This window comes from Chaetura pelagica, unplaced genomic scaffold (assembly GCF_000747805.2).
Source record: "Chaetura pelagica isolate M959 unplaced genomic scaffold, ChaPel_1.0 scaffold278, whole genome shotgun sequence".
NCBI classification, from domain to species: Eukaryota; Metazoa; Chordata; class Aves; order Apodiformes; family Apodidae; genus Chaetura; species Chaetura pelagica.
In genome coordinates this window covers 4,033,717-4,048,182 of record NW_009954497.1, presented here as the reverse complement: position 1 = coordinate 4,048,182, position 14,466 = coordinate 4,033,717, and the positions used below count along the sequence as shown (strand labels likewise).

The 14,466-nt window shown below is 34.5% G+C and overlaps 1 protein-coding gene across 3 annotated transcripts in view; it reads right to left on the bottom strand.

Moving 5' to 3' along the window:
* CEP170 (centrosomal protein 170kDa) overlaps window positions 1-10,807 on the bottom strand; it is a 63,884-nt gene extending 53,077 nt beyond the window's left edge. For all 3 annotated transcript variants that reach the window (XM_010004589.1, XM_010004590.1, XM_010004591.1), the window contains exons 1-3: window positions 10,703-10,807; window positions 6,451-6,540; window positions 63-141 (exon numbers count right to left, since the gene is read on the bottom strand). In XM_010004589.1, the coding sequence (XP_010002891.1) occupies window positions 63-141; window positions 6,451-6,540; window positions 10,703-10,807 (274 nt within the window). The remainder of the gene's footprint in view (window positions 1-62; window positions 142-6,450; window positions 6,541-10,702) is intronic.
* Between the last annotated feature and the right edge of the window lie 3,659 nt (window positions 10,808-14,466).

Below are 14,466 nucleotides of genomic sequence, written 5' to 3'. Positions count from 1 at the left end.
ACCTTCATTTAACACAACCATACTTTTAATAAGAAAAGTGTATATTTTCATGACAAGGATATCATATCCAAATCTCAATTTATCTTCTAACTTCAGAGTGATGTATGTCTGTTCTGGAATCCTCACATCATTCACAAATGTCTACAGAATGAAATGAGAACAGAAAGAGATACTGTTAAATTCCAAAATAAAAAAAAGATAAATGACCATTAGTTTTGGTTTTTGTTTGTTTGTTTTTTTTAAAACTAATTTTATAAGAAAGTTTTCAGCACCACAGATTTTCTGCTGGTGATTCACTGGGGAATTAAAACATAAGCTCAGATTGCCACCTACTTCACAAATATTTCAAAATAAAAAAGTCAAACACCAGTTATTAACCAGGCTGCTGACATCACACTGGCCTTGAAAAGTTTCTTACAAGCTTAATCTTCTTAGAAGCATTTATTGAATTGTTGATAAATATTCCCTCTAATTGGCACTTCCACTCAGTATTTTTCTGGTTTTCTTTTTCGACCCCAATTAGTTGTCAGAATTGATTTATCATCACGTTTGTACAGCATTTAACATTGGATATGAAAGTTCTGAGGTAGCTTATAATTTCTAAACATTGTCAAAGGACATAAAGAAAAAATGGACCAAGTTAGTAAATTCAAGTAACTCCAAAAACCAGTAATGAAGAATTCAATATATTGCAACTCTTGAAAGAGTAGGTATAACAACATTTTTAAGCTGAAATAACATTACTATACCAGCTAGCAGCAAAGCAGAGCAAACTTCATATGCTTGACAATAGATTTTGAAAACTCAGTTACTGTGCAGTAAGTAATTCGTTCTCCTTGTAACCACTGTTGAAAACATTGGAGAAATCAGATAAGCTTTCAGTGATTGGGAGAAGGACTTGCATACCTTAAAGCTTGCTAAATTTCACCAGCCATATCAGTTGGCTGCTAGAGGCAGTACAGATTACCAATCAATCACTTATTTCAAGGTCTGATTTGGAAAAATATGCTAGTATTAATTTCAAGAGAACACCTGAGATAAATACAAGGACTAATTACAGATGTAACAAGAGGAAGAGTAATACATGTTCAAGTAAAAATGGATCTGAGATATGTAATTTGGAAGAGCTGGAAAACAATTTCATCACTGTTGGAAAAAAAAATATTAACTTAAAAACGTCTTGAAGTTAAATTACTCAAGCTCTGAAGAAAATTCAAGAAAGTCACTAACATAAAATTCTAAAACAGACTTAAGAACCAGGAACTGATTTGCATCTTCAAAGAGTGATTTACAGTGTTAGCAAGGTAGGCTGTCAGCATCAGCTGCTGACATCAAACTGCCCAGAAGTTACTAATATCAGCAAGACTCAGAGTTGCATGTGGTGATTTCAGGTAACAGAAAGCAAGGATGCTAACATGATAAAGCAGGAGTGAGGGTCAGGAAGTGAGAGTGTTTTTCTCCCAACTTGTCCTTTTGTCATTGGAGGGGATGCTTAAACTTTTAGATAGAGACTTCTCCCAGAGTCTGCCACCTTCCAGTGACAGGTCTAAAACTGACCCTTCTGCTCACCCCATGTAATACCACTGCTCTTAGAACTCTCCAAATAAGGCTGAATTTCTAACTGTGAAAGAGAATTCTTATCTGAATTTGGTACCTTCAGAGAAAACTATGTTGTCTTGGCATCCTCTGAATTCACTCAGTAATATAGAAATATAAAAGGGTGAAGACATGCTTGGTCTAGCAGAATAGAGTATTAAGGTCTTGATTACTAAACCTAAACATCAGGTTACAAAGAAAAAAGGAAACAGTAGATGTAACTCTGCATAATATTTAAGACACTTTCAGAGTTACAGATCCTTAAAGATTCTTCCTAGAATGTGATCTGACAAAAAAGTCTGCACAGCATCTTGCCTTAATCTATTCATCAAAGCTTAATGAAAATCAGCATTAAGAAGTTACAGTTTACACCCTAAAGTTCATCTCCCCTACATTCTTCCATGGCTTTCTTGAAATATTCCTCTCCTTTTACTTAATAAGAATGTAACACGTAGACTTATAAGAAAGCAGCATCCTCCGTGTACAGTCTTTTGTTCCTTGGTGTTTCTTACTTCGTGTTATTTTGAAATTCAAAATGAAGACTTCATTTAGGGCAAATTCAAGGCAAATAAAATATTTATGGATTAGCTGGTATGAGACTGATGTATCATTGTATGAATTATTTATCAGTTGCATATTTTCCAGCCTTAAAATCTTTACAGCTTCTTGCTAATTTTTCAAATACCTGAGCTGCCTTTCTGAAATAAATGTATTATTTGCTTGTGCCGGTTTTGGGGACTTCGTGTGTCAGAAACTCACAGGATCATCTTACTTCAAACATAAGGATTTTACAACATATACATGTTTCTCAGGAATGCAGCAGCTGAATTGTGCAATTTTTAAGCACTTTGAAGTTACGGGCACATACACACACACAAGATAAATTTGAATAATTAAGACAAGAATCTGAACCTTTGAACACTTGTGTTGCTCAACTAGTATTAGATGAAGTCTGGAAATGCAGAAACAATGTCCTTCCAAGATAGTAAAGGGTTGGTTCCTTTGGTTGTTGCTTTTTTTTCTAAATGAAAATAATGTTAATTTCATTATTTTAAAATGTGCTTACCTGCTTAATTGAAAGTATCTTCCCTAAGAAATAAGGCACAGCTATGTACTGGTTTGTAAGCATGAGAACTTGAAGTGGTTTTTAATACATACTTATTTCACTTTAACACTGTGAGCATCCAGAGCAAAAAAAACATGTGAAGAATATCCTCAAGGCAGCTTGAATTTTAGTGTACCATTGAAATTCAGGCCACCTTGCAGATACATATGTATATATGTATATATGCATTCTACCTCCCAGATCAGTCTTCTGAAATTCGTTTGCATGCAGTATACTCAACCCAGAGAACTCTGAAAATGTGTGCAGTCTGAGACATCCTCATGACTGAACTAATGGCATACAACAACCAAACCTCAGTTGCTTTGCCACTGGAGTTTTAAAATCCCACACCCAGGCTAAGCTATCTTAAAAAAGCTGATTACTGCATAAATAAGGAATCCTTTTCCCCTGTAAAATCACTCTAAACACATGTTTATATATTCATGTTTTCAAAAGCTTTCTTTTTCAAGTAGGGAGAGTCAATGTTGTTTAAGCCTTCATAAGGTTTGCTGAGCATTTTGCAATTCAGTCATAAAACACAGTGTTAAAGCACTTGGCTATCCTACATATACCCGAGAAGGATATTAATCAACAGGGCGGTGATGTTTGGTAATTATTATGGCATGTTTTTGAGATCACAAGGTGAAAGGAAAAAATACAGTTGAATTCTGTTGATGCTGGTTAAACAATAGATTATATCTTAGCAACTGTACACATTTTCTTCAGAAAAGAGAAATTCCTTACTCTTTTTTGTATGAAATGAAAGACAATCAGGAATAACCAAGAGAAGTCATGATGGATTATTAGAAATACAACTTTATATCATGTAAATCTGACTAAAATTAACTTCAGCTTTATTTTTCAAAGCTATATGTACTAAGTCTTAGAATGAAGACTGGTGTAACCTTGTCACTGAACTGAGTGTGGATCAACCATTCAAATAAAAATATTCAGGCATTAGAGCATCAGGTGCAATTACAGTTCATCTCATGAAAAGTATTTGGGACTCACAAAACTCAAAAGTCCTATGTAATGGTAGAAGCTATCTCCTCTTTAAATATCTTGAGTGGTTAAAGTGCATTGCACCAGGAATGGAGCAGTACCATACAATAAGAAAAGTATACATCTGCTCTCCAAAGAAATAGGGAAACCCAAAATAAGTATTTGCTCTCAATTAAACCAGCAAAGTAAGGATGGGTAGAAACTGAAGTGCTTAATGAGTGATTTGACTGTTAGGAAGGTGGTGTTCTCAGCGGAAATAGTAGCTAAAGAATTACTGCCTAGTTCACCACATGGTACAGAGACATTGCATATATTGTTCTGGTGTTACAAAACTATGCTTTCTCTTTTGACCTGAAACCAGGTAGGTAAAGGTATGTAAGAAAAGCACAGTTGGGAAGAGATAGTAAGGCAAGTACTGTAAAGACAAAGAGCAAACACGGAACTCTTAAAACTTAATATTCCCTGTCCCAAAACTGTGGGAAGAAAGAGTTCCTTTGATGTCTGTGGGTAAACAGCTCTATAGCAACTGACAACTCAAACCTGCAAATGAATCAGCTCAAGCAAAGCAGAAATCTCTTTATCAGAGGCAATTAAAGGAGTCAAATGAAGGTCTTTTGACATATCTTTTTACTAAATTCAAGTTCTTTATCAGAGGCAATGAAAATCTGAAGGCATGTTTATGACTAGAGAAGTACTATAGCATTAGGGAATAAAATCAAATGGCTCAGCAAAAAATTACTATGTGCTGAATTAATTTTTGATCACTGCCTTGAAATAGTGCATTTACTGACTTTCAATATACAGTGCTGTATTAAATATTTAAGGAGCAAAGTTCTTATATGTTTACAGCTATTCAAAGGATATAACCCTTCAGGTTACACTGGTTGCATATGGTATAGAGACTCTGAGTCTTTGGAAGGCTGAATTAGCTACCTTAAAAAAAGAAAGAAAAAACAAACAGAGACAGACTAACCGGGACTTCATTTTGAAATGCACTTCAAGATCAAACACCAAAACCTAAATCAATGCTAACAGGCAGTAACTTGGGATTTCTTCATCTTCTCCTTTTTTAAACATTTGGCAAAGCTATTCACTACCAGTACTTTCTAAATATTAAAATAAGCAACTACAGAAGAACTCATTATTTCATTCTGTACATATTAGTGACTGAAGTTCTGACACCTGGACAAGAGATCCTGAGACAAAGTTAACCTCTAGATGAAGCTCACAATCCAGCAGTATGTGTGCATGTATACATTTTTTTTTTTTTTTAATGAAAATTGATAAAGCTTTTGTGTCATGCTTGCTGTGTAACAGTAATCAGCAGACAGATCTTTCTTTATTTAGAGGCATGCTGCAAGGCTGTGAAACCAGACGTCTGGCCTTGTTGAGAAAGGTATGGTTAAAGCCAAAAAGACAGAGATACCATCTACAGGCCCCCCTCCTTGGGTTTCTCCCTAGGCCCTGGCCAGACTTTGAGCATAATTCAACAGGGAGTGTGATACCAGATGTTCCCATATTTGAGGTTTTGAAAATGGTTTATTCAACTGTATACAGGCTGTACCCTCTTGCAGCAACTTTGGAGACCTCCCCTACGAATGGATACACTGCGCAGGACTTCCTAATTGCCAGGACAGGTTCTCCAAACCCTTACTACAACCAGGGCTCCCCAGCAACTGTCGATCTGGATGATGATAATGGATTATTAGGGCAATTGGTGATGTATCTTTCTTAATCACTATAGCTAATTTTATGCAGCAATGATTAGGTGCATTACCCTGCTTATTCTCTTAACTGCCTAAAACTAGGGTATAATAAGCTTATCTTTTTGACTAATTGGATCACCTTTTTGTATTATTTTGAAATATACAGTAAACTAAGTCTACACCTTCTGTTGGTATCTGTGTCCTTTTTGTTGACCCTATCGATTGGCAAAACAATGACACAGCCAAACATTTAAAAATACATAAAATAGCATTCATACTAGTGTGTATAAGCAACTTAGAAGTACCTAAAGGGCTACAAAAATATGGAAAAGTTACTAAGTTTTTAATAACTCATTGTAACATTTTAAAACATTTATAAAAAGGTGAAGCTTACCTAGAATATTGTATACACAATTCCTAGAAAAGCCTTGAAGACTGAAATGTCACACGGAACTTTTATTTTACTTATAACTAAACGATTTTTCTGTAGTAGTTTGTAATTACTTGCCACACATTATTCATAGACATTTTGACAGAAAGAATACTGAAAAACTAAATGCAAATATGGAATGAGTTAAGTAGGTTTACACACAACATGGTTATTTCATACTTAGGTACAGTTTAACATTATTTCCTGTATGAAAAAAAAGGAATAAAAAGGAATAGCATATGAAGTAAAAATAATTTTCTTAAACAGAAATCTTAGAGATCGAAATACCTTTTTTAACATTATAATCAAGATTATATTTTTGTCTTATAGTTCTGGAATACAGAAGATTAACATATCACTTTTATACTTTTGAGTTTTTTCCTACTGCTAAGGTCCTTTTAGCAAAGGAATTAAAACAGCCCTTCAAATAACATGCAGTGAAAAACCCCCATGAAAAATATGTTTCCTTATCAAATGTTTCCTCATTTCTAATCCTGCATCAAAAAGATACTAAGGTACACTTGTTAAGTCATAGCCTCCTTGCTCAAAAAAACCCCAAAATAAACATACAAAAGACAATAGGGAGCTACCCCTTGCAGATATTAACTTACCCCATTCAAGCTGCCCAAATCTTTCACCAAGTGTTCATCTGTAGTAGCATCATAGTTAAGTACAGCATGTTGCTTGTCCACACTTCGTGACTAAAATATATGAAAAAATAATATTAAGAAGGTATTAAAAAAGCAGATCAAGATAGCATTAATGGCTGTTTCTTAAGGCAGTGTTTGTTTCCTTTCTACGTAGTATGTTTATCCAAATTATAAAAAAAAAAAATAATTAGTCCCACACATGAAAAAACTCAAATCTCTAACCATACTCAACTCCAGCCCTGGCTGCCCACTGCAAAATCCCAAAATTAATTCAAAATAATTATTTTCTTAATGCTTCCCCAAATGGGATTTTAAGTCAAATGCAGACATATCTTATCCAAAGATTATTTTGCAGCTCACCATAGTATCACTGATGTTTAATCTATCAGATTCAACTGCACCTTTAATTCTCTTGCTCCTTAACTACATGCATCTTTCAAAGTATGAATATGATTCTGGGGTATTGCTATTCTCTTCGAAACAATTTTCTGTCATGCATCAATAAATCTTCCATTATCTTGTCTGAGATACTTATCATAATTGTACAAGCACTGAAATTATCTCTTCTTGACCTCCATTTCTTAAACAAATCACCTTTAGCTTCTTCACTAAATGCCTGAGCAGTTCCTGAATTATTATTACCATCAGTTCTGATGCCTTCCAACTCTATCCTTCTTTAAGTACTTCAGCATTTATTTTTTTATTGAATTCTTTATTTCACATCCAAATGCCAACCCACAGATCAGGAACAATACTTATTACCATTTCTTCTGAGAACACCACCTACCTAACAGTTAAGCCCCTCTTTCAGCACTTGCCCATGCCCAAGTGTTTGCAACCTGAGGTGCTGACTTCAGGCAAGGAAGAGGCAGGGCTGCATGTATGCTTCCTTCAAGCACACATGCAGTCAGCACCTTGGAACAGAGTTCCCAAACGAATGAGTCCGCAGCTCATCTCTCCCTGCTGTGCACACTTGACCTCAGTCTGTTTGCTGGTAGTTCTGCTACTGCCATGTCCTGACATGATTGCATAGTAGTAAATTTCTTCCAACAGCATTCTTTACAGTTTCAGGTTCACATCTTCTGTCCTTGCTGCTCAACTCATTGCTCAGGACTACAAAACACTGAGAATGGTAAATTTCTGCCTGAGGCTTCTGTACTTCTTTCTGTACCAGTACCTGCAGTCTGCCAATTCTAGGAGTCTCAGGTGCATTAGCCAGTTCAAAGCAACAGAAAATGCAATCATGACTCCTAAGGAAATGCCTTCTGTTTTCAGAATCATTTTTCATCTCATTCCTTCTAATTTTGTGAGACTTGCTAATATTCTTTTCCTTCCTTTTTGATTTACTTCCTTATTGTTCCTTTCCATGCCATCGTTTGACAGCTTTGCCTTCTCCTCAGGAAACCTAAATCAGTCCTCTTCTACTTACACTTACTATGCTATTTTTAGACTATGCATTTAAGCCAATTTGCTCTGCAGTTTTAAGGGGTATAGAAGGGGAAAAATTATATAAAGGAGGAGGGGAGAATTAAGGAAGAGACAGGCAAACAACAAGGTCCATGCCAGTAAAAGCTTCACTAGTATACTATATCACTTGAGTGTTGTTAATGGTAAAGATATACCAGTACAGTTAATTTTCTACTAATTTAGTAACCTTCCTTCAAGTGAAAACAAGCTCTCAGTAAAATCAAATTAACTGATGTGGGTGATCTGATGAGCCTATAAAGTCAACTAGAGATCACAATTTTCTACACTCAAGTGATGCAGCAACACAATCACAATCCTATCTTTGTTTAAGTTATGGGAAAATTTTCTTAACTTCTTTCAATTTTATTACTCAAATACATATTGCATTAGCAATCAATTATTGTATTGCCTTTATGTGCTACTGCCTATTAAAAGAAGTTGAAATAGAAAGGGCATAAAAAGATCCTTAAAGCTTCATGATATTTTGTCTTATCTTCTGAAATGGTAAGAATGATTACTCATGTCTACGGCTTTTAGAGAAACGCTTGAAATTCTGCAGAACATTAAGGTTCTCAAGCTCAAACTACTTGGATATAACTGGATATACTTTTATTCTTTGCAGACGATCTTTACAGGTGCACAGATTGTGTAAATCTTTCCAATGCCATTTTTCCTTCTGATTTGTTTTTGCAGCCTTCCATTCACATGTAAGTGCTATAATAATGAATAGTGAATAATGTAGAATTTTTCTCCTTGGAGATTATTGCCCTATCAAGATTCAAAAAGTTTTCTAAACATACTGGTGAAAGAAGGGGAAAATGTGGTCTTTATCCTCAAGCAGGGTGATGCTTTGGATCAGCTAGCTAGCTACATACAAAGACTGCACACTGTGTTTGAGCATATTTACAAAATAACTCAGTTAAGTAAATCTGTATTCCCAGATACGAACAAAACCTCTGTTAGAAGAACAGTTGTTAGGTATGTATCTTAAGTCTAATTCTATCAAGCATGCAACGAAGTTGAAATGCCTTTAAAAAGACTTTTATAACATTTTCTGTCAAATGACTATGAATAAAAGCATTAAATTCTGCTTTCTTTATCATGCATTGTCCACATGCTTTGCAGTAAGAGAACAACCAAGTTGTCAATAGTAAAAAGGAAGGTCCTACACAAAGAGCTATACATACAGAACAAGAACACATTATTAGCTTCTCTTTTGGCCAGTTCCTCCTCCTTCAGTAGTATGTGGTGTTAACAGCCATGCTGGCATGTAGACTTAACGTAACAGTAGGCTGAAGAGAATATTCTTGAAAATCATCAGGCCCCTTGATTCTTCTTACTACCTCTGAAGTCAATATATAACAAAAAACTCTATACTTCTGGAATCTGTTCTACAATATTAATCAAAGACAGTTACTTCTGAAGGTGATGATGCCTGAAGTTTTGTAACACAAAATGATTAATGCTTGAATCTTCCTCTTCACTCTAAGAACTGATTAAACACAGGCAGGAGATGGCATAGGAAAGAGAGAAGGAAGAAAAGGCTCCTTTATTGAGCCTTTATTGTCACAACACATTAAAACAAGCTAGTGGTAAAATAAAAGTATTTTTTTATTATAAACTTCTGGTATGTGGGTGGGGTTTTTTGGTTGCTTTGGATATTTTGTCTTTTTTTTGTGTGTGTTTTCTTGTGGTTTGTTTTGTTTTTAATACTTCCCTTATAAATCAGTATGACATCATGCTGCCTATTCTTAAAGGGATATTACAAGTATTTTCAACTACTTTCTAAGAAGACAAAGTATTTCCATCAACCATTAAAACTCTGGATGCCTTCTGAGACTGAACACCAAATGCAGTCCATACTCAAGATGCTACATTTGAGTAATATACATAAAAATAGGTTTCTAAGCAATTCATTTCCAAGTGAGATTCCAATTTGGCCATTAATTACTGCATACGCAAAAAATAAAAATGAAAATGTGATATTGAATGGTACAAAGGGTTGAGAATATTAATTTTTTAATTCATCCTCTTAAGAGTTCTACAGTAACCAAAGAGAAGAAAACAAGACACTCCCAAAATATTACCATTAACCACTCAAAAACATATACACTAAAAAGAAACAGCTCAGAGATCTATAGCTTAGACATGGCAAAGTGCACGCAATATGTATAATGGCTACATAACGATACAGTTACACACCTCTACAAGTTCTATGTAGTGATCCTGGAAGTTGAGGAAGTTACTAAAGTATCAAAGTACTTCGGCTAAGACTTGCATTTTTTCAGTTCCCCTGAAATCATTACTGAGATTGAGTCATCCAACTTCCTTAGAGACAGAGAAATATTCTTCTCTACTAATTTCATTTGCCTTTGTACAAGATCAGGGCATGGGGATAGAGTTACATCAAATCATGTGATAAAAATTAGATTACAAATTGTAGGGGAAAAAAAAGGTCTTTTCAAAAGCATCCAGTGCACCCAGCAGTATCATACTGCAAATTTATTTCATTGTCTATTCTTGCATTCTCTATATGATTTATATGAAGAAAATGTGATCCTCTGTATTTCAACTGTAACTGTATGATGGATGGCAATATATTTAAACTAACTTTTTCTATAACACAAAATTAATCAAAACAATCACTCTTCCAACACCTGGGAAACTTCATTTACGAAAGGAATATAAAACTGGGGCATTAAGTTCACAATTTGAGCAGCTGCCCATGGAAGGCTGATGCAATTACCTGTAACATCAGCTCACAGTCATCTCTTCCAACAAAAATCATTTCTCGTGGCAGCCTATGACGGGTGCCTCCACTGCTCACCAAAAACCAGGATGTTAAGCTCATTTTCTGCTTAGCTGATAAATCCTTGGCAAAGCTACGTCATCCTGCAGCAAGAAAGAGAGACAGAGAAATGCATTTTAGTTATTTTTAGCTACATTTCCTGCTCAGCAAACACCATGAGCAGAATACAAAAAGCCTCTGAAAAGAAGGCACTCTCAATAGCATGTGCTGAATCCAGCAATCACAGGAAGTGACAGGCTCCAGATTTACATACTTCATGCAAGAAGGCAACTTTAATCGGAAATAAACTTTTTCAAAATGAACGAGCGGCTAGTTAATGCCAAAGTCATATAGCAAGTTGTCATAAAGCTTTTTACATCTGACCACTTATTATCAAAATAATTGCTACGTTAATGCTTCACAATCACGACCAATAAACAATGTGGCAAATGTTCTCAAAATACAGCAAGTAACTTGCACACGTGTCATTATATTTTCCTGTGAAAAAGAACAACCTTATTTGGTTTTAAGATCAGGTCCTTTGTACAGCATTGAAATCTTAAATGCATTTTTGCTTCTTAGTTCAAGTTAGATCTTTTCAATTAAACTTTTACCTTGGAAATTTAACAGTGTACATTTAGAACTGTAAACAAACCAGAGCAAAATGAACCATTTGCAAATTATTGTTAAGTAATAAAACTGAAAGCAGTGTTCCTACAAAACTTTACCTTAATTTTCCAATGAATAAAATGACAGACTAACAGAAAAAAACCCCAAAGCTATTTAAAATACAATACTAAATACAAAAGAAAACAAAATTTGAAAATTAAATAAATCTTTCATGGAAAACTTCTGCACATAATATAGTCTACTTGACACTGGACAAAAATATGATTAAAGCACTCTCCAGAGTAATTAAGTGGTTGATACTTGGAAAAGCCTTTAAGGAGTATTCCAAACCTCTAAGAAAAAGCAAGCCAAAACAATAATTCCATTCATTTGTTACCGCTCTGTATTCACTAAAAGAGAAGCTAAAGAAAATAAAAAGCAACCAGTCTGCATTCCACTCAGTACCAAATAGCTGGCATTTCTATCTTATTTATACATCATTTAGTGAAATTGTGCAAGGGTAGCAAATGTACTGTATGTAGACAGAAGCCTGTAGCAGACTTGAACATAATGTACATAAAAAGAAGGATGCAGCGATGTTCTCAAAACCAAGACTAACATGTAAGCACTGAGTAAGATGACAATGCCAACACTGACCCTGTAGGCAAACTACAAACAAGTAGAGACACCATAAATTACAAAAACCTATGAAGAGGACTGAGTTAGGTCAGAACTGCATGTGGAAATGACAAAACAGACATTTACAAAACAGTAAGTCAAAAGCATACCATGGTTGGTGGTAAAATGAACCACCAGACCTGTCAACTCATTTAAAAAAAAAAAAATATGGAAAAAAGATGAAATGTGCTGAGGTTTTACTTAATAAAAAGTAAATACGTATTGCAACAAAGTGTTTTCTTATACAGTAACACCTACAATAGGATTATCTTTCCACAGTTGTATTACAACAGTATTTCAATTTAAACTTAGGTCCACTTAACATTCTCCATCTCAATGGAAGAAGTGATACAGCATCTCCATTATACTTTATTCATAAAAAGCACAAAGATTACAAATTTAACCTACAACAATAACTTGCTGAAATCAAATGTAAAGACATCTAGTTACCAAACAAGTGTTTTGATAATTAAAACATTTTATTCAGCACCTTTGAAGGAAAGTAATATTTTTATTTTTTTATTTAACCTTGTTTAAAACTAGAAGATAAAGTAAGTCAATCAATTGACATTTTTCCATTCCTTTTAAGAAAGGAAAAGGAAGTATCAAAAATGGCTACCCTTGGTTCCAGCTCTTAGTAAGAAAATTAAACGGATGTTTGACATCAAGCATGTGCTCAATATCCAACCTCCTAATTCCATTTGTATTTTATTACCTTTTAAATCTCCCATCTGTTTATCATAACATCTACACCATTTGGCTTTCCTGCTCTAATTGAAAATTCATATTAAAAACCTCCAAGAGAACAAACTATTTGAAAAAGTTTGCAGCCAAATACTATGTTTCAGTTTAGGTAGGTAGACTGTCAATAAAGGAGAAAAACACTATTTATAAAACATACAAGTAGGTCAACTTGCTAAGGAAGGTAGGAAAAAAAGCCCCAAACTCCAAACCTCCCACAAATGATACAGCCTGACAACAAACAGATTAAATTAAGCTACCTGAAATAATGTTACAAAATGTATTATACAGAGCAATCACTGCCACATAGCTTGGCAGCACATTTGTAGTTAAAAGCCCATCACCATTTCCATGTTAATGTTGTTCTTTTAAAATAGGGCTGCAACGAATCATCAACCTAGATACATATTTTATTTTAAAGCATTCTTTAGAACAAACCAATGTCTTTGATCAAGGCTCAGCTGAAATTTGCATAGCAAATCTGACTGAAAACAGGATACAGTAGCAACATATACTTAGTATCAGAAGAAAAAAGTGTATTAGAAATTTTATATGGAACTGCATGCTTATTAGCTATATGTACACTATATGTACAAGTTTACATTGCACTCCAAGACTTCCTGAAAGCAAAGAATATCTTTGATACACTGCTGTATTAAGAACTCTGGCTATAGTATCCAAGAGATACCCAATTAATTACTATGTAACAAGTGCAAAATGACCATCAGAAGTGGCTCTTTGCACAGCGTAAATTTCAGTCATGATACTTCTTGCAATGAAATGTTACGGATATTAAAATGTTACACTGGATTCAAAAAGCAATGAGCATTCATGGAAGGAAAAATTACCATGTTTATTAAATGCAATGACCCCACTTGTACTGTGCATTTTGAGAGATTGGGGATGTGCTCCTATGATGTTTCACTTAGTATCATCCTAGTTCATGACCTCTCTCCTTTACCTAGCCTTTACTTATCAGGAACAGGATACTGGCCCAGATGGACCTATCTTTACTCCCATACAGACTACAATTTTTAGATTAAGTATTTAGCAAAAAAAGTATTATTTTTCCAATATAAAAAATGAATTTTAAATGCTTTATTGAAACATTTTGTTTTATTAATCCTTCCTAACATGGCAGTATTGTGTTGTAATCCATAAGCAAAACAGTAAACATTTCAGCATTAAGACTTGATCACTAAAACAATACTTCTTTCTAGGTACCTGGAAGTTAGTTCCTGAGACATCTATTGCAACTGCAAAATGTTTCGTTTTCTGCAGAAGAAACAGCCTTTAATGGTGAAGAACTATATATTTCAAAAGGCAGTAGCCAGTGTGTAAGAATAAACACATGGCTAATAAGTCATTTGAAACAGATGATGCAGGAACAAGGAAATTGGCTGCATCATCCCTGTAAATATAATTCAGTCGTATGAACTAAAGCCCTGCATTATGTAGCCAAAAGATGGGTGTAACCAATTTCAAATATGTCTAGAGAAATACTGCCAAGATTATCATTTTGATATAGCAATATTATTGTAAGCAAAAATCCATTATAATTTCATATTTCAGCAATCTAATCTACATTTCTGTATTTGCCTGTAACTGAAAACAGCTGTTTTCTCCAACTATTAGCAAATACTGAGACCCTGATCCTCCAGAGAAACAAAGCTCTGCTTAAAATTTAAAGTAAA